A 19,505-nucleotide genomic window follows, 5' to 3' on the forward strand; every position below is an offset into this window, starting at 1 on the left:
TTACCTGTTTTCTCTTTTAAGCAAGAAGTTTCTGGGTTTGGTTTTTTTTGCCACATTCCAGTTGCAAAGTTGGCCTAAACTCTGTACCTTTCCTCAAAAGCAGCAGAATTTCTCACCAGAAAAAAAGAGATTGGCCTAAGTGACCTGAGGAGGTCCCTTTCAGCTTAGAGAAACCTACAAGCATGTACCAGCCAGGATGTTCAGGAGAATGAGAAACTAACACAGATACAGTGTCACAGTTCTCTCCATTTGTGTATCCTCCTCATCTTCATCCTCTTGAACCCTATGCTGCCTTTTCCCTGTCTTTGTTCTAACTAAACACAGAACATCGACAATACGAAACAAACGTGTTCTACAGCTCAGAAAGCAGATAAAAAGAAAAAACCCAATCCTTTTTTATTTTTGGATGGTTGGAAATTCCCATGGAAAAAATTAGGCACTTCTATTTTATTCTAAGTGGGAATAAGAGCTTTCTGGAGAGCAGAATCTCTGAAAATTTGAAACTGCTGAATTAAAGAGCATTTTGTGCCAATGTTTAAATACAGTAGTTCAAGCTTAATGTGGAAGGTACTAATGGTATAAATGGATTTGTAGTGCCTTTCTGTTAATGTAACTTTTCTCAAAATGTCATCAAAATCTTTGCTTTCCTGTGAGATGCCTGTAAATTAATAAAACCGTGCCATCCAATAGAATGACACAGAGAATTTTGCAGCAGCACTAAATACATTTTCAGTACAAAGATAGGAATAATTCAAGCCTAACTCAAATTTAAATGGTAAAAATTTGCAAAAGATGCCTTTCACAAGATCATCGTGTTCTTGAGGAAACAATGAGTTGTCACCCTGACAGGTCTCTTCATCTGTTAAGTCAGTGCGTGGTAAATTAGCTACTGCTGCCCCTCACTGAGTCAGCATGTTGGCAGCAGGGGGCTGAATGTTTTTGTTGCAGTTAGAAGGACAAGTTGATCCATAACTCTGAATTTGTGTACACCACTCAATAGGCTGCACAAAACGTATTTGAGCTGTGGCTGAGTGATCCAGCTCAGCACTAGAAAGAATAGGGGCACCTGGGGCTTGTTCTTCATTTTGCCTGAACCCCAGCAGAATACTAGAATAACCATCCAGTTCCTAATAGTTGAACCTGTTCAGCATTACCCTAAATGCATGGGCCTTCTAACTGAAAACTCAGAATGCTTGTCTTCTGCTCTTTGGGGTGGATTTTTTCCTCTACATCATGAAAAATGAGAAGTAAATATGTAAGCTTCTGTTGGAAATGTATCTGCTGATCTTCAGGAGGGCTACTTAATTCACTTTGCTGGTAGACTTAGTCTGACACTGAGTCAGAAAAGGGAAATTCTCAAGTGCTTTGAGGACTGTCCTCCATATGAATTCATATGCCCAAAATAAGAATTTATATATCAATTATGAATAAGAAGTATTAGCTTATGCAGAGAGGTATATTACATTGTAGAGATTGTTGCCCTGTACTAAGGTAGCACCTTGAAAGTCAAATCACAGTTGCCTTACTGATCTAAAGCAAAAATTACTCTATTGACTTATTGCAGGCATTTGGGAACATAGTTGGAGTCTCTGTAGGCAGTTGATCCTAAGATTTTACGATCTCTCCTGGGGTACGGTGATCAAGATAAGAAGCTGGGTAGTCAAGATTCCTGGGACAGTAACTGAAGTTCTTCTGAGCAAGGGTTGTTCTGTTACATATTTCTTTCTGGCAGATTTTCTCTTTGAGTCTACCAACAGAGAGATCTGGGCCCTTAAAGTTACGTGTGCTTATTAAAAGATGAGATTAGATACATTCTATGTCCATTAATTTCTTCAGGTTCTCACTGAAAGCCTTTAATAGTGTTAACTAAACATAATCAAAACCATGTGTTTCATGAAACTCTTCTAATGAAATTATTAATTTGATAAAACCCTTAGCATAATTTTGCAGTGTGTACATACAGACCCGTTTCCAAGATGGGGAGAAACTGCTTATATCCTCTTTACTTTTAGATCATGTGATATTTGTTTTTAAAGGAAAGAAGGACAAAGATGGAGAAGTCAGAGTTCTCCAATGATAGAATGTCATAGGTCGGTACTCTCTCTGCTAGGCTGTCTTGGATTAACAGGGTTAAAAAAGTGGTGGCTACAGGTTACTGTGATGAGCAAAGTGTCAAGTTGGAAATAACCTGGGGGGAGGAGGGGGACATTTATTCAATTACCATAAGTGCTTTTGTGCTAGAAGATTTCCAGTAGACACTTAACTGTATCTCTGACAGTCAGATAAAAATCACTGCCATGTTGGTGGGTACACCTTCATTAACTTAGTAGGAAAAAAGTATTTGTCTTAACTTGCCTAGAGTCTATAGTGGGCATGGCTTTTCTAATGCAGGTGTTTTGAAGTAGGTGTAAAGAAAATACTGAAAGCTGCTGTATGTCTGTAGTTAGATAAGGATGCTAGGAGCATGTATTACCCTCTTAGAGTCCTGAGCTCAAGGGTCACCCTTCATGGTAAATTCCATTTAATCTTTGTTGCAGTTGGAGCTGCCAGCAACAATGTCTGTTGTAATGTGGATGTATCCACTAAGGAAAAATTGACAGATGGTAACAAAATCTTGCACCAGTAATCCAGGCTGTGTTTGAACTCATGACCTGTATGTGAAGGACTCGGTATCCCATTACAAATCCCTGGAGCTGTCTACTCATCTGTGTCTTGATTTTCAAAACGTCCTGTCTCCTACCCATTTCCTCTTTCAGTGTTTTACAGAAGTTAGATTCCCTGTACTCTTTATATTTGTTGATGTTGGTTGGGGGGGGGGCGGTGTCTGCATTTTGAGATTGCTGGATATTCCTTTTTTCAATTTTTAAGCCAGTCTTTTCTGTGCTACCTTGTATTTCATTATCCCTTAAAATGGGGATAGTTTATAATTTAATAACAATGTTCAATACAATGAATGATGAATGCAAACATTTCTTTAAAGACTAACAAATGTGACTCTGTTTCAAATAACAAGTTCAGGAAGTTGCTCAGATTTTAAGTGAGGTTTAACCAGTGATGAAGGATAAGATTGGTGTAGAGATCTTCAGTCATTCTTGTGAGAATGTATACAGTGAATAAGGGCATCGCTTCATCTTGTCATTCATAAGACACTTATGCTTTTTGCTATGACCAAAAAAATGCAAATGAGTGTTTTCAATAAATGTTCATTTGTTGTTTGAGGTTGTTACAGTTACTGTAACAATAGTCCTACTATAACATAGCCTTGGCTTAATTTTTATTAAAGCATGGAATAAAAGACCGTTTCTGTCATAGCTTGCTTCAGTGTTCTAATTTTAAATGTCCCCTTTTACTCTTCATAAGCCTAAACAACTTGGGCTAACCATCTACTTCATGAGCTGATAATGCCAATAGTAGGTGATTTCACAAGCTATGTAGAATTCCCCTGGTTTCTTACTGACAATTCAGATAAGAAAAGTCAGTTTTCATTTGTATTGTAAATGCAAATACAGAAATAAGCTGCATCCAGTTGCATTTTTTAATATGTAAACTAACATATGTATCCAAAAGTAACAACTTTTTAAGCAACTTGTTGTGTAAAATAGTGGATATTTAATATAGCATTAGCCAGAGGAGCTAGTTGCCCACTTAAAAGAAATTGAATTTAAAATTCATTAAATTAGTATGATTTCAGCTTCTTTAAGCAAATACAGGTATCTCCCTGTGTGATAGATACACTAGCATCAAAATGCAATTTCCTGTTAAGTAAATTTGTCTCCAGGTCTCCATGAGATGCGCTCACATAAAATATGCCATAGAAGAAAGCTGGCTATTCAGAAATATAAATACATATCGTGCTTGAAATATGGGAGTAACTTTTTCCAGGAGGGCACTAAAGCACATGCCTTGCCTGCAAGAATGTGTGAATACTTTGCTGAACTGGGAGTCAGCTTTTCAGACAACTAATAAAACTTTTGCATTGTCTAGAATTTAAAATACCTGCCCTTTATGGGAATGCATTTTAAAGCAGTAGGTTGCAGCTTTTTCAAATCACAGTATACTCTTTGCCCTGGGCTGATGTTTTGAATCATTTTAAAACACTGGAATTGTTTTTCCTGTTGAACTTAGGTACTGAAACTTGTCCTGGCATTCGACCAAAGAAAGAAGATCAACAGCTGAGCACTAGTTCTCCAGGTGAAAGTGAAACCGAGAGACAGATGGAGGCAGCAAGTCTTCGGGTAGCTGCAGGAAAGAACCACATGGAGGAGCAGCACTGCAGTGCTGAATCAACATCAGAGCCACACACCCAGTCCACAGGGACAGTGGGCAGGCTTTCTTCGGGCTGTTTATCATCTGGGGATGCCAGTAAAGATAACAGTTTGCAGCTGAGAGAAAGACCACTCTTTAAGGATGTGGAAGAAACAGAAGTCACAGCTGAGGAGCCTGGAGTGAAACTCCCTCTTGAGCCAATGGTAGATGCTTTGGTTTTAACAGATGCTGATTGTATGCCTACTGATTTAGTTGCTACCGATAAAGATGTGCAAGCTGATAGAAATTTGCTCAGATCAAAACATGCTGCTGGCTCTTCAGAAGTTACTAGTGGACAGCTTGGAAATAGTGATTTAAGGCAGCAACAGGAACAGCCTGATGATGAAAAATCGTTGCAGGACAGAATTGCATCAAATGTATTCTCTGGGTGCAGTAAAGTGTCTGAGACTGAGGGTACTGCCAATTCACGAGTATGCAAGGAAATACAGAGAACAGCAGGAGAGGAGGAGAAGGTAAATAATGAAGAACAAGAAGACTTATTTCTCAGATTTTTAAATGGTAACATAATAGACACTGAAGAATCATTTGCAAACTTAGAAAACCAAGAGGACTTTGATACTGTTCCAGACATTTCAGCTGAACGAGCATCTTACAACTCATTGGAAGCTTTATCACTAGATGACAGCTTTTCTTCTCTTGATGAACTTGCAAGAAGGATAGAGATTGCTGAGGTAAATACTGTGGGTCCTATAAAATCTTCTATGTTTATCCTAATTAAAGTGGTTTAGGTATTGCCAACTTCAAAATGTGTTAAATATTCCTTTAGATACTGTTTTTCTTTAATCTGAACTCTGTACTTATTTAACTGTTCTAATTCAGAAAAAAAGTTGGTTTGCCTCCTTAACCAGCAGTGCTCTCTTTCTAAAAATAAGATTGATTTCTACATATGAGTGTGAACACCTTTTTTTTTTTCCTATTCTGACAGAGACTGTTAGGAGGTGAGCTGGCAATTCCTGTTAAATCACAATTTCATGTTTGAGATCTACGTAATGTGTATGGTGTAGCATGTGCTTCATTTCTATTCATAGAATAAAATTTGCTTTTCCGTGCCTGTTCTACATAGGTGACAGCTACATATGTAATAAACTCTACTGTGTGGGCTTCTAATTTTGCCAAGTTTAGACAGGTTTGTTGCTCAACCAAACTAAGAAAAAACTTCTCAGCCTGAACCCACCTTTCTGAAGCCCTGCTGATGGCCACAACAAAGATAAGTGCTTCATAAGCTGAATCGCTCTCTGAAAATATAGATTTATTGCTTTGGGATTTTTTTGGAGAGTGTATGATGACATCTGTGCTTTATTTGTCTTCTCGTTTTGGTGCGTTTGCAACCATGGGACCTTAAAAGCTTTTTCTTTAAATGAAAAAATGAGATTACTGTGCAATGATGTGGTTACAGATGCTGGAGGCAGAAGACTTGTAAAAATGTATCTTCCTGTTTCATCTTTTTTTTTTTTTAATGCATTTAATAATACGATATCCCTTGGCAATAAAGTGACTGCTTTTGTATAGATCAGAAGCTAATGCACAGAGACCAAGAACCAGCATGATCACTCAGGGACAGTAGCTGAGCATGGAACTGAATACTGGAGATCCATGCTGATGTTATTGCGTATTTGGCAAAATCTCCAGAGCTGTAAAAAGAGCATTTTCTTTTTCTCCCCACCTAAATAGCTTAACTCCTTTCCAAGATCGTTCATCCTGTCCCTACAGCACCTTGTCTTTCTGTGGGATGTCAGGAAGCATGCCACATACCAGGGCCGTTTGCCCAAATCTGTACACAAGCTTTTGACAACACACAGATGTGGAAAACCACATACATGTTCAGACATGTTATCAAACTTTTCCTTAAATCCACTGGCTTCTGTTTGCTTAGAGGATGGTCTTGAAAAAGAGCATTTTCTTGACAGCCTGTGCTAAGCTTTTTATGTGTATAACAGAAGAATAATTTAAATATCATCCCTCAGGATTAGGTTTCTTTTGTGCCCAGTGGAAGTTCAGTATTTTAGCACGAGAGAACTGTTCTGCTTCATGTAGGAAAATCCTAAATTAATCCTATAACAACTGTAATTGTTATGTTTGTACAGTTTGGATTTTAGAGAATGGGATAGGAAGCAGCATGTCAGTATTGTTAGAAAAGATACGCTTGTATTGATTGGCTTGGTAACCAGTGATGTTACTTTACGGGGAATCTAGTTCTATTTCTTATTTGCTGTCCCAATACTAGGACTGCCAGTCCTCTGATGGCAGAGTTAAGTCTCTGGAGAGGAAAAAGTACCTTGAGTTCTTCCATAGTACTTTTTCTGGCCATACAAGGCACAGTCTTGGCTGGCGCTCTGGGAGTTGCGCATGAGGGAGAAGGATTAATCTCAGCACCGATTAACATTTGTGATATGCGGCATCTGGTGCTGTTTTGCAATATTTGAAATCTCTGGGTGCAGCAGCGTGAGTTAAGGGCAGCACAGCAGCTTGTGGTGTTTCATTAAACACTTGCATTTGGTTTCCCAGTTTATCTTATCACGTGTCATTACCCTAGGCATTGCTTTTCAGAAGTGGTGAGCATGAGCACCTAAAGCTTTCCTGAAAGACACCAGGAACTGAGAGAGTTTGGCACCCCTGAGAAAGCAGTGCTGTTAACTTGCTTTCACTGTTGTGTTGTCTGGGCAGATGTGAGGGCTCAGTGCTAAATTAAGATTCCACTGATGTTTTTGATAAGCAGACTGATCTTTGCACCCAGCAGTAACACCTCTTCCTTTCTTGTACACCTGAAGGCTTTGAATTTTCACTGTTCAGGCTGTGGCCATCTAATAAAATAACAATGTTTTCGTTTCATACAGTAGTTGTGAAAGAAACCACACCAAAAAACCCCATACCGAAACATAAATCAATATGGCTATGATAAGACTTCTCATGGAGGGCATATTGCCACAAATAAGCTAGAAGGAAGGCAGAAGTAAAGATTATTATGAAATAACCTAGGTACAAAAATCATATGGTAAGACAAAATTTCATTAATATTCTTCAATGGAGGTGTGATGTTGACTTCTTGAAAATGGGGAAGGGTAAATACTTGTGTATGCATTTACATTTGGGACAAGCTTCGTGTGACCCCTTATTGAGATCAAAGAATTATGTAGTTCTCTAATTTAGATCCTTTATGTCATTTGCTTTTAGTCTACCATTTACAGTAACTAATTATGAGACTGAAAATCTACACATTCTGACTCTGGCTTTAAATAATTGCAAAGTTAAAATGGTACTTTATATATGGTGCACTCCTTTATATTGGGTGTTTCTTCTTCTCTAGTAGAAACAGTGTAGCACAATGTGCAAATGATGTAAGATCACTGTCATTTTATAGAAACTAGATTCTTACAGCTAGCAAAGAACTTTGAAGCAGGCAGCAGTTGGCAGCAACAGATATGGGAAGTGTATATCCTCTTCTTAGATATCTTTGCTGTTGTTTCTGTGAGAATGAAGTGACACACACCAGAAGTCAAACAAATGGTAACCTAAATCATGTAAGTTGTATTTTGCCCTACAAATTGGAAGTTCATAACATAAGCTTTTTGTCTGAGTGAACATCAGGGCAACAAGTAAGATCTTAATGTCTTTTCCTACTTGAAAAATTATCATTTGGTATTTCTTTCAGAAAACAAAGATGAGACTCTACCACACCATAAGGTAGTAGCTTTTGATTGGCACTGTTTTTACACAAAGACTATTTAAAAGTACTGGGTATGTACTGACTAGCAGCAGATTTGATTGCAGAAACGAACTCTTCACCTATCTGTACTAGGTCTGGAGTCTATGCCTTGGTGAGATTCCCTGTTCTCTTGTATGGCTGGGGTCTTGTACTTTTGAGCTTGCAAGAATTATACTTCTGTATGAAATGCTTACATGATATCTGAGCTATTTATTGCTGTAGAAAGGAGTCCTGATACTTGCATGGCAAGCATATGAGTAGAAAAATGGTTGGAGTCAGATGCTGTGGTATGATTACAGAGTCTGTTAAGTCAGTTCCTTTACAAAGTCAAATTATTTATGTGCCTAATGTATTTTACTAGGGGTTTGACTGTTGTTTATAGTTTAACCCAGGGCAGTCTTGCTTTTTGTCAGTTTGTTGTACAGTTATGGATTCCCACTTAAAAAAAATATCTGGTATTGCTAGGAATGGAACTAGGCTTGAATGAAAATAGGCTTTTGCAAAGTATCTGAATAAGGAATACTGTCTACAGAAGAATACACAAACAAAACTTGAGTGGTTGCAGTGGTTCTCTGCATTCAGACCAAAATACATCATACAGTGAACTTCTCTTCCTGAATCCGTTTTCAGTGCCTCCAGTTTGGGGGATTTTTACTTATTCCTGTATGCTACAAATGATTCCAATAGTCAAGTCTGATCTGTTCTCTCTAGGAGTTTGAAGTACAGGACCTTATTTTCATAGTTTTGTCTAGTATGTTTATATACATTCACACACTGTATTTGCAAAAATGTGCATAATGTAAGAAGGTTTTGTTTGTTTTTTTTCTATTGGCAAATTTTGTTTGAAACAGAGAAAAGACAGGAGGTTTATTTAGAGCTTATGTTTTTCTTTATTTACAGCCAGGATATTAAACTTTATCTAAAAAAGTTTAGAACTTTTCTGTGAAGCAGAATCACTTTGTATCGATAGTGGTAAAAAGAGACAAGCTAAGATATTAACAGAGTTTCAATTAACCAACAATCATTGCTGCTTTCCTGTTTAACTGTTGCTCAAAATGCCACCACATACCTGTATGCCATTTTCAGTTCCTGTACAGTAATTATAAGAGCTCTGGTTAAAAGACTTCTGTGAAGGCCACCAGAGCCAGGTGAGTAAGCTCAGTTAGACATGTTCCAAGAGCATCTTTTGTTAACTTTGTAACTTGGACTTAAGAAAATGTTCAGTGTTTCAACAGGGTCCTTTCTGCAGCTCTCTTTTGTAACAGAGCTGTGTGCAGTGTGACCTAGTGCAAGCCTACGTTTTTCCTCCTGTGGCTCAAGTCAAGCAGAGGCGTGTGGTCAGCTCTATTAACCACAGCTCCCTCGTTAGCTTCCAATTTAAATAATGAAATCTGCCTTTTTAAATTCCTCTTGCCTCCTAAAGACTGGAATGGAAAACTTCAAGCCTTGCATGGCAGCTAAGTCCCTCTCCTTGGATGTTTGATTAATTGGAGATGGACCTAATGCAATCAATTCATATATTGCTTTGAAATCTTTCTAAATAAAAGGTATAGTAGAAAAATACATGTTAACGATTGTTCTAAGTGCATGAGATTTGACTTTACCTGACAGCCTTCCTCACAGCAATAACATTTTTGTGACATAAAAAAAGAACAATAAAATGTGGTGATGCTTGCATTAAGTAGTTTTGAGCTGCAGTTGAGAATAGGGTAGAAAAGAAGATGTAAATATTGCTTTATATGAAATTCCAGATGTTTGCATTTGCACTTTTAGCAATAAAGTGTATTGTGATTAGGAGGCAATAGCATTGTGGGTCCTTTGCAGAACAAAACAAAAAACTTAATTATGTGACTTGTGAAATTCAAAGGCAGATGGAATATTCTAGTATGAATCTAGTATGAATCTAGTATCATGTAAAAGGGATATTCTTAAAAATATGGTCTATGGCTTTTGTTGGGACAGGAGAGTAACAGCAGCACACTCATTGTATTGTGAAATCAAAAGCTCCCCTCTTTTCAAGCGAAAGATGTTCAGAATAGAGAAACCAGTGCTGTGTCAATTAGTTCTTTATACATTTAGAAGTAAATCCTGAAACAGAGCTGTGTAGGCTGACAGGGAAAGTCAGTGAACCTCCTTTATAGCAATACTTTCCTTTGCAAGCCTTTTACATAACTGCAGTCAGGGAAGCACATGTTTCCACATAATCCTGTCAAAGACAGCCCTCTGGTTTTAAGGTTGGAGAAGACAGAGCTTGTGGCAGTCATTCAAAAGTACCAGGAGCCAACAGACAAAACAAAGTGTCTCAGTTTGAAATGACTGCTGTCGCAACAGACCACCATATACTAATGTTAGGGCAGAGTGGTACAACCACCCTGCTGCCCTGGGTGACATTGCTGACATTGCAGCCCAAGCCACCCACAAACATGTGTGCCAGGCAGCAGCAAGCCTGCTGCTGGGGTGGTGCAGGAGCAGCACTGATCCTCTTTATGAAAGCAATGCCATACGCAAAAGATTAAAATAATCTGCTCTTTTAAAGGACATTATTTCATCTCTGCCCTCCCAAATAAATAAATCGAATTAATACACTCCTACATGATCCCCCTTGCTTGTCACAACAAGGAAAGCATAACTGTCAGGTCTGATAAATTTTCATGGCAGTTCTGCAGGGCTAACTTAATGTTACCAGTCAAAGCTCACCCCAGTGCACTTGGCTGTTGTGATGAGACACTTGCAGGCTATTATTTCTGGTTCAGTTGTGCCAAATAGTGGTCCTCCATATGTTGACGTAAACAGTTTCTTTCCAGAGTTTTACTACTTTAAGTATTTCATTGAATTGTTTCATTAAATAATCTGTTCAAGCTCTTGAGCAGATAATCAGAAGTGAAAGCGCATATGAAAAGGGGAAGTGTGGCAGAGATTGATTTTATCCTCTCAGTTGTGCTTGTGAGGAAATCTGTTGGACTGTAGGCACCTACCCACAATGACCAACTCGAGTTTTTCAGGGCAACATTATTTGTCCAGTTCAGGGCTATAAAATGCTGCCAGACTTGAGACCCGCAAGTGTGATTGCCACATTTACCAGTTAAATAGTTGCAAACACCAAATGCTGTAGTTGGTACCATGCCGACTGGATTGTGCTCTGCTTTTCACTGTGTTCAGTGCACCATCTCTGGTTACAGCATGCATTGCTGCATTGCGTAAGTTTGTAGCATGAAGCAAGTTTAGGGGTATAAGTCACAAAGTGACTTGTTTTCTTTTCCTACAGCTCTTACAATTGCCAAGCAAACAAGTTTTTATGCGTGGTCTTCTAACTTGATTTGGTTATGGGGAATGTTAAGCAGTGTTCTGCAGCTACAGTGTTATCTGGGAAGCTGCTTATTTTCCACTTTTAGTTTATGTGAAAATTAGAGATGTCTGGGGTCATCTCCTACACAGACGAGTTGCAAACTCAGTTGCAAATGTGATGTGTTTTCTTAGCTGTAGCACAAATGTATACAGATTACTTAACAATTTAACCAATGTCATTGGTGATCTACAGAGTAAGTGCTACTCAGATATACAAAGAGATGAATAATACCTTTTTCATGTAAAGATGATCTCAAGATAAATGAAGGCATGTCTAAATATGCCTCCTATTTTAATTTGTTTGTTTCTAGCACACTGGGAACTGCTTCCTAGGAAGGTTTTTGTCTCCTGCTACTTCCCCTACTTTCATTTGTCTAATAACTGGGAAATTTTAGACTGCTCAGGGTGGTGTAACATCCTAGAATGGCTTAGTATATACCCTTGCAGCTAAGCCAAATGCTGTAGCAAATGAAAGAGAAGTTATGAGTTATTGACTTGTTGACTGTATTGCTGTTTGTGCAAGCTGTTTGGGTGACCAGCCTGTGGGAAGGATTTTTGAACTGCTGCTGTATCCAGAGAGCTTATGACAACGTGGAGCTGGAATCTGTCCAAAGTGGTGAAGCTTACTTTTTTTCCCTGGTGTTATCTCTTTTTGGTTTTGTGGCCTTACTGTAGCTGCTTGTTCACCATGGGGAACCAATTGCAGTGCTGGAAAATTAATCTCACAGTAAGTATTTGATAGCCTTTGCAGGATTTTATCTTTGGAGTGGCAACAGCAGTGTGTCATGGGGCTTCTTATTGCCCTCTACTGATAACATTTTTGACATGAACCCTCCTCACCACTGCCCCAACCCATTTGATTTAATGTGAGCTTACACAGGTACTGTTGCAGTGAATACAAAGTATGATCCAAAAGTAAATGTGTGTATATTTAATTTTGATACCAATTAAGGGCAAGCAGTGTCAGCAGTCATCAGAATGATAATGCGGCTGTCCTGCATGTTAAGGAATTGATGTATTCAAGAAGGTGTCACAAGTGCTGCAATTTTAAGAAGAGTTTTTAAGCTCTTTTAATTGTTTAACTCATCTCCTCCTTAAAGTTATTGTTTAATAGATCCAACATTTGGATTTCTCACATCTCTTGTGCCACTCACTGTCTTTCCTGATAGATTGCCCCTGCAGAAGGGTTGGTGTCTATACTAAAGAAGAGAGATGACAGGGATGGAAAAACAATTGCTCAAGTCCATCAAAGGCAAACAAAGAGAAGAGTGCGATTCCAAGAAATGGAAGACACATTGGATCAAGGTAATTTAAAGCTGTTAATTCGTGGTTGCACTCTCAGGGTGCAAATGATGTTGATCGTTTTGTTCATAAGAGCAATATGGGCGTTCTTTGTACATACTGTCGTGGTTTTATTAAACTTAACCAAGTAATAAATGTAGGTGATCAATCAAAGATTATTCTATACCAGGTGCAAGACTACAGAAGGATAAAATAAGTACATTTCTGTTTTAAAGCTTAGTTGAGACTGGTGCCACAGGTTTATTTCTTTGGCCGAATGATTTGCAAGCGACATCTAATGAATGTTCTTTCATTAATGTTCAGAACCTAGAGGTGGGAGGTGTAGGTTTTCTCCCTAAATCTAATACATGTAGGTAAAGAGGAATGTAGAAGAAAGAAGTCTGTTGTGTTTTGTCCACAGGTAGCTTCCCAAGCTTTCTAGTAGACCATGGGATTGGAGGGTATCAGATTTGAACCTTGCTTTGTAACTAAACATTTACATATATTTGCTAGCTGGCACTAATTTTGGATAAACACCTTACTGCCTTTATAATGGACTAAACTGCCTTATAAGAAATATATTAGTTTGTTATGCTTTTCTTGGAATTTAACATCTCTATTATTCAAACCAAAGAGATGTTAAGAAAAATACTTTTGGTTACTAATGATAGTACTTTCTATCTCCTACTGTGTGTGCCAGCCACTAAATGGGGGAAAATAAAACCCATTCACATCCCAAAAGTGAGCTTACCCCGTATTTTTCTTGAAATTGTTTTAAACAATTTAGGTTTTAAATGAAATCTCAGTTAGAGTTTCTTCTCTGATTTTTTTTTTTTTTTCTTTTCTTGCCCCATGATGATTCAGAGGGAAGTTGTTACTATTTTAAATCTGATTTCAAAACCACAGAAAAATACTTGAATGTTTCCTCCTTTTTTTTCTTCTTTTCCCCTGTTTCTTCTTCTTGATGTAAAGTGAAGAGTTCAGAAATTTTCTTAGAGCCTCCAATCTGACAGAAAATGCAGATATTATTCATGCATGCAAGTTACCAAGGATAAGTGGGGTTGTGAGGATGCAGCAGAATCCCTGCAACCTCTTTATTGATCTTACTCTGGAATAAGCAATTGTGCAAAGAGTTACTACAGAGATGTAAGCTAACCCTTCACGTTAGCCTACCCTGAAGGTTTTGTCTCTGTCATTACAGTCAAAATTTGAAAGCAAATACAATTTGCTCATGGTAGTGCAGTCAGTGTCAATATGAATGAAGATTGTTTCCATTTGTTTTAGTTTCAAAGCTTTCATTTCATTCCAAGCATTTCCATGAAGGAAGGCTTTGTTTGAAGAGCATTCTCAAAGTTAAGTGTATTTGCGTCAGTGTGGTATGACCCTGCAAACAGTATCAGCAGGAACAGGTACACAGGTTGCGGAAATGAAGCTATATTATTATTTAGGTTTCTGAAAAGACTGGGTAGAGGAAGATACAGTTCCTAGTATGTATTATGGTCACTTTGACATGGTGAGCATTATTAAATATATTTACCTCCTGACCCATTAATGGTAAAACCAATCTCAGATTTTCTCTCACGAATTCTTTGTATATCATCCTTTTTCACTTTTTCTTCTTTTACATTTACAGATGAAGTAGCTGGTGGCTCCTGTGTTTTGCTGATCCTGCTGTGCCTAGCAACTGTTTTCCTTAGCATTGGAGGAACTGCGTTGTACTGCACCTTTGGTGACATGGAATCCCCTGTGTGTACTGATTTTGCAGCCAACATGGATTTCTATTATACCCAAATATTGCAGCGTATGGAAGAATTTAAACACTGGATAGCCTTCTCATAGCTGAAATGAGCAGAGACAGCGCAGTAAGAGATCACCAGTGGTTACTGGAGACGGTAGAAAAAAAATGTGATTTCAAGTTCTCTAACACTTGCCGCCTGCAGGTGATGTGTATTTGATGATGTACTTACACTTCTACTTAAAAATCAAGAAAATTATAGTTTAGCAATCAGGTGGCAAAATGTTCACATCTGTTCTTAACTGTAGCAGTGTGGTATGGGAGAATAAGAAGTTATTGTCATCACCCTTTTGAGAGTAGGCAAGTAGCTTTTCAACAACTTGAGCCAAGTGAAGAAGAAACAAGAAAATCAACTGTCTTCTGCTCTCCCATTGCCACACATTGTGTAAGCAATCTCTGGAAGCTTAGTAAAAGACAGCTTTAATTTACAGCTGTTTGTGCAAAGGTGTTGCCTCCAGCTATCATGCAATAAGTCTGTGTTTTATGGAAACATTGTTTTTATTCTAAGTCTTACTATTCTTCTACATTGTTTTTCTCCATTTTAATTCTCCTGGTGAGCCATGTAATTACTTGGGTGGAGTGAGAAAAGTGCAGCAGCATTCACAGAGCCCTCATTTGGTGATTAACACTGACCCTGTATCTTAAAGGTTATAGCGAATGAGTGGGATAAATCTGCCAGCAGACTTCACTAAATTTCCTGGAACTTTACTCCCAGTATTGTGGGGGCTGTTTGAGAAATGGGAGGTTAAAAATAAACCATTGGTCTCACTAAACACAGAAACAAAAGTAAGATGTTTACTAAATTATTCATGTTAAAGTGGCTTGGGCCAGTTTTAAAGCACCTGGTAGCAGGTGTGGGGCTAACTGGGTTTTCTGTCCAGGTATGTCACTGACTTGGAGTAATCACTTTGTGCCTCAAGTTTCTCTTCCGTAAATGGGGAATAATGATCCTTGCCTTTGTGAATTTTTATTGCAGTTAGGGCTCACGTCTGATTCATCCCAGATGAGTGCACAGGATCACCAAACTGTGGCTGAAGCCTCTCCTGATGGGTGAATGCTGATGTAAAGTGGAACTTAACCAACAGAAAAGATTCAGAGGCTCACTGTAGATCCATAGCATGGTAGTAGTCCAGGGCACTTGGTCCAGCAGATAAAACACGTTTACATCTATTTGCCCTGCAGTTCTGAGACCTGTGTTGTAAAATCTGGTCCTTTTCTATCACCTATACAGATTTGAATGAGTACAAAGAGTCATTTTAAATGGGTATTACTATCACTTGGTGCTTAATCCTTCTGGGTGGTATGTAAGGGGAACACTGACATGACTGTGAAGGTGAGAATTAGATACACAGAGCTTTGGCCCACACTCTGGTTAAAATATGGCAACTGTTCATGTACAGAGCACAGTGTCCCAGCCCTGCTGAGGGCGTTAGTGTGAAACAATTCCTTTACATCTCAGGAAACAGCATTTTTGAGGGGTCCACTTCACTCCACTCTGTGATTCCCTGCTTACTAACGTGGTATGATGCAGTGTGTTCAGGTTTAGAATATTATTTTTTAAAATACTATGAAATAAAATCTTCAAGATGTGGCTCAGAATTGTAACATTAAATGATCATGCTTTCTGGCATATGCGAGCAGATTGTCCCTCTAGTGAGCTTCATTGTTCCTAACGCACTGTTATACTTCACGGGGTTTTAAAGTGAAAGTTAAAATCACTTTTCTTTTCTAGAATAAATTGCATGTATGATTTGTCTTCTTGGTTTCGCTGTGGAGGCTTAGTTTATCTGTACCTTAGGGAGCCTCCTGTGCAGCTTTATATTAAACTAGCGAATTTTAAATACCCAAATTAGTGAAACTTTTGATTTCAGAATGGAACTTGAGAACAGTAGTTTGTATATTTTTTGTTTGTTGTCCTCAGAGTATTATAATGCTGGGCTGATCTAAAGGAGAAAGACACTTCTGTATTTTAAAGTGTTACTGGCTGGTTCAGTTTATTATTTGAAGTCTGCATTTGTTTATTTATTTAGTTTTTCTTTTAAAGAGAATCTTATTTTCCTTTTTTGGTTATTTACTCACGGTGTAATTAAAGCATGCATTCAGTTAAAATATGTATTTATAGAGACTGTGCAGTTAGAATATATTTTGGGTTTCTGTAACTTTGCATTGAGTGTTTCAGGATATTAAGTTTATTCCTAAAATGACAACTGTTGGTATCAGCTTACATAAAAATTTTAAGCTTTTGTGCACTTCATCACCAAAAAGATCAAGAGGTATATATAGAATATTTATTCAAAAGTATATCAGATACGGAGATCAAAGATCCTCTACTTCTAGGTTCATTTCATTAAGACTATTTAAAAATAATTATTTTATTTAAAATTGTAAAGCTATTTAAAGTCAAAGTGATTTTTAATAAGCAGTTCAGTTTAAAATCAGTGGGCCCAAATCCTGGTATGTCTGCTTTGTGCTATATTCCCAGTGCAAAGACTCACTAGTATCATCAGAACTGCCTACAGGAACGTCATGATGGGGCTGGACACCAACGTTACTTACACGTACCTGATGAAGAATGAACAGCCAGATGTCTGTGTAACTCAGCTACCTTACACTTGCGTTGTAATTTGGAGCATCTCTCCAGCTCTCCCAACTATGCCAAGGTACCACACATGCAGTCTCTCAGGATTTGAGGGAGCAGAAGGGGCACATATGCACAGGCTGCCTGGCTCCTGATCTGAGCTGCTCACCCCTCAGTTGCAGCCAAGTGGTTGAATCTGGACCTAATTTCTGTTGGCATTACTTTATAAAAAGGTGATGGTACTAACTCTTGCTTCGTGTGACAGTGCTCTTGGATTGCTGATGACATTGCTTCTGCCTGAGTTACCTGAGGGGTTAGGATCTTACAGTCAGGTAAATTCAAGCTAAAAGAAATAGCTGAAGCTGCTTCTCTTGTCTGAGTATTTTGAGGTAAAATAATCCTGAGCAACAGCTAAGATTGTTATAAGGAGGAAGAAAACAGAGGGAAAAGGCTTCCTACGCAACCCATCCATTTTAAAGCCTTTTGCGTATAGCTATTTGTTCTTCTTCCTTCCCTGCCACTGTCTTTAGGACTGTTCTGCTGAGCAGTAGGGGAGACACACTGTGCTGGCATACAACAATTTATAGTTGGTAGGAAAATTCAGGGAATGCTTCAGTACTTGACAATAGTTAAAAGTAATTTCTTAAAATATGATTGGATTTCAGGCTCATACTGTACCTTCAAAGAAGTTGTGGCCACTTAATCACATGCAGCACTCTACTAGAAACCTCCAGTTTATTCTTTGAGCGTAATTATTTTGAAGAGATTCTTATGAAAACTGAGATTCAGCATATGCTGCCAAAAAGAGCTTTCTGATGACATGATTAACACCCTTACCCCAAATAGCCTGGACTACACCAAGAAAAGCACTGTACTGTAGCATAGTCATACTATACTACAGGCTTGTTTTCTGAAGAGCATCGGTAAGGAAGCAGGTATTCTACAGCCCAAATATGCCAGCAGAAGTTTATGATCTAGGCACAGCCCGTGTTTTAAAATTTCCCCAATGTCTGTGCTTTCATACCTGAAAAAAGCACAGCCCTGGTGACGAGCAGTAGGAAGTAGTCTGATGAAAAGGGAAACTCTTTTTAGGATTTTCAAGAGTAGAGGGCAAGCTTGAACTATCAAACAAGCAAAGTAGATTGGAAGTCTAAATTCTTGTGTGATAGGGGGCTGTTCCACTCAGTAACCTAAAGGGATGTTACTCTCCTAAGAAAACACGTTTGCCTGCTGTAATGTAAAAAACAAGACCATCTGAAAGGACTAACTGTAACAAATTCAGCTTCCTCTAACAAAAGGAGTAAATAACTGTGTTTGAAACTATCACCCAAGCTTGTAATTTAAATACTGTAGCAAAAACAATAAAAACTGTCCCAAAGAAAACACCTGAACCTTTTTGGGTACTGTGATTCCTAAACCTATAAAAATACTGAGAAATTTTCTGTGAAATTCAAGTAAATGCGCAGTACCGCCAGTAAGAATTTCATGGTCAAACCCAAGCCAGAATGGAAAATGAAGATAAAATGCATAAGGTTTGGTTCGGTTTGTGGCGTAATGCAGTTTTTTCTGAGGGAGGGGTGTGGTGTGTCTTTGGTTTTTAATAGCGTCATTCAGTTAGGAGTGGACCTCAAAGTCCTGAACTTTCAAGGCAGGGTCAACTGAGATCTGACCTAATTGCTCAGGGCTTTGTCCAGTCAGCTCTTGAAACCCTCCAAGAATGGAGACTGCACAACCTTGCTGGGCATATTCCACTGCTTGGCTGTCCTCAGGGTGAAAAAGTTACTCTTCATATCCAGTCTGAACCTGTGGTTCAGTTTGTTGTCTCAGCCTCCTGATGTGCAGTGCTCTGAAGAGCTTCTTAGTAACCTTCTCGTAGTTACTGGAAAGCTGCCACTAGATACCCCAAAGCCATCTCCTCTCCAGACTAAATACTGTGTTTTCTAGCAGTGTCCTTCTCATCCTTCTTACTTCCCTGTCCACAGCATCTTCCATCCTGATAGCGATCCAACATTCTCCTGTTAGAATAGGGGTCATGTATGCTTCTCCCTTTCCTCTTCCACTTTACACTCTCAAAATCAAGATTTTAAAATCAGTAATGAGGCCACAACAAAACTGAAATAGCAGTGACAACTCCATTTAAAACTACCCATGACTTACTGATTCCTTGGTGATTTCAAAACTCATGCTGATTCTCATACTATTCTTTAGCAGCTGGTGTCTGAAGGATCACATGCTGACTTCCACATGCCATCATGAGATCTAATTGTCTGAAACAGTTACTCAAGGAAGCCCAAACTATTTAACTATAGAGTCCTTTTGTAGAAAAATGTCTTTTTAGACATTGCTTCTTTAAGGCTCCTTTATATCATTTGTGATTTGTATTACTTTGAATTAAATGTTGTGGTAATTCTTTCATATAAAATGAGCCTAGGGTTTACTGCATTCAGTAATGTCCAGAACTCGTGGTCATCTCTTGA

At 38.4% G+C, this 19,505-nt stretch overlaps 1 protein-coding gene across 3 annotated transcripts in view; it reads left to right on the forward strand.

The window, feature by feature from the left end:
* CNST (consortin, connexin sorting protein) overlaps positions 1-18,419 on the forward strand; it is a 49,874-nt gene extending 31,455 nt beyond the window's left edge. For all 3 annotated transcript variants that reach the window (XM_061365796.1, XM_061365797.1, XM_061365798.1), the window contains 3 exons: positions 4,126-4,997; positions 12,544-12,679; positions 14,289-18,419. In XM_061365796.1, coding sequence (XP_061221780.1) covers positions 4,126-4,997; positions 12,544-12,679; positions 14,289-14,494 — 1,214 coding nt within the window. In that variant the 3' untranslated portion in view covers positions 14,495-18,419. The remainder of the gene's footprint in view (positions 1-4,125; positions 4,998-12,543; positions 12,680-14,288) is intronic.
* Positions 18,420-19,505: the final 1,086 nt, after the last annotated feature.

The sequence above is a fragment of the Neopsephotus bourkii genome, unplaced genomic scaffold, assembly GCF_033783945.1.
Source record: "Neopsephotus bourkii isolate Nb327-2 ecotype Australia unplaced genomic scaffold, CSIRO-AGI_Nbou_v1 NB_1292, whole genome shotgun sequence".
In the NCBI taxonomy this organism is placed as follows: Eukaryota; Metazoa; Chordata; class Aves; order Psittaciformes; family Psittacidae; genus Neopsephotus; species Neopsephotus bourkii.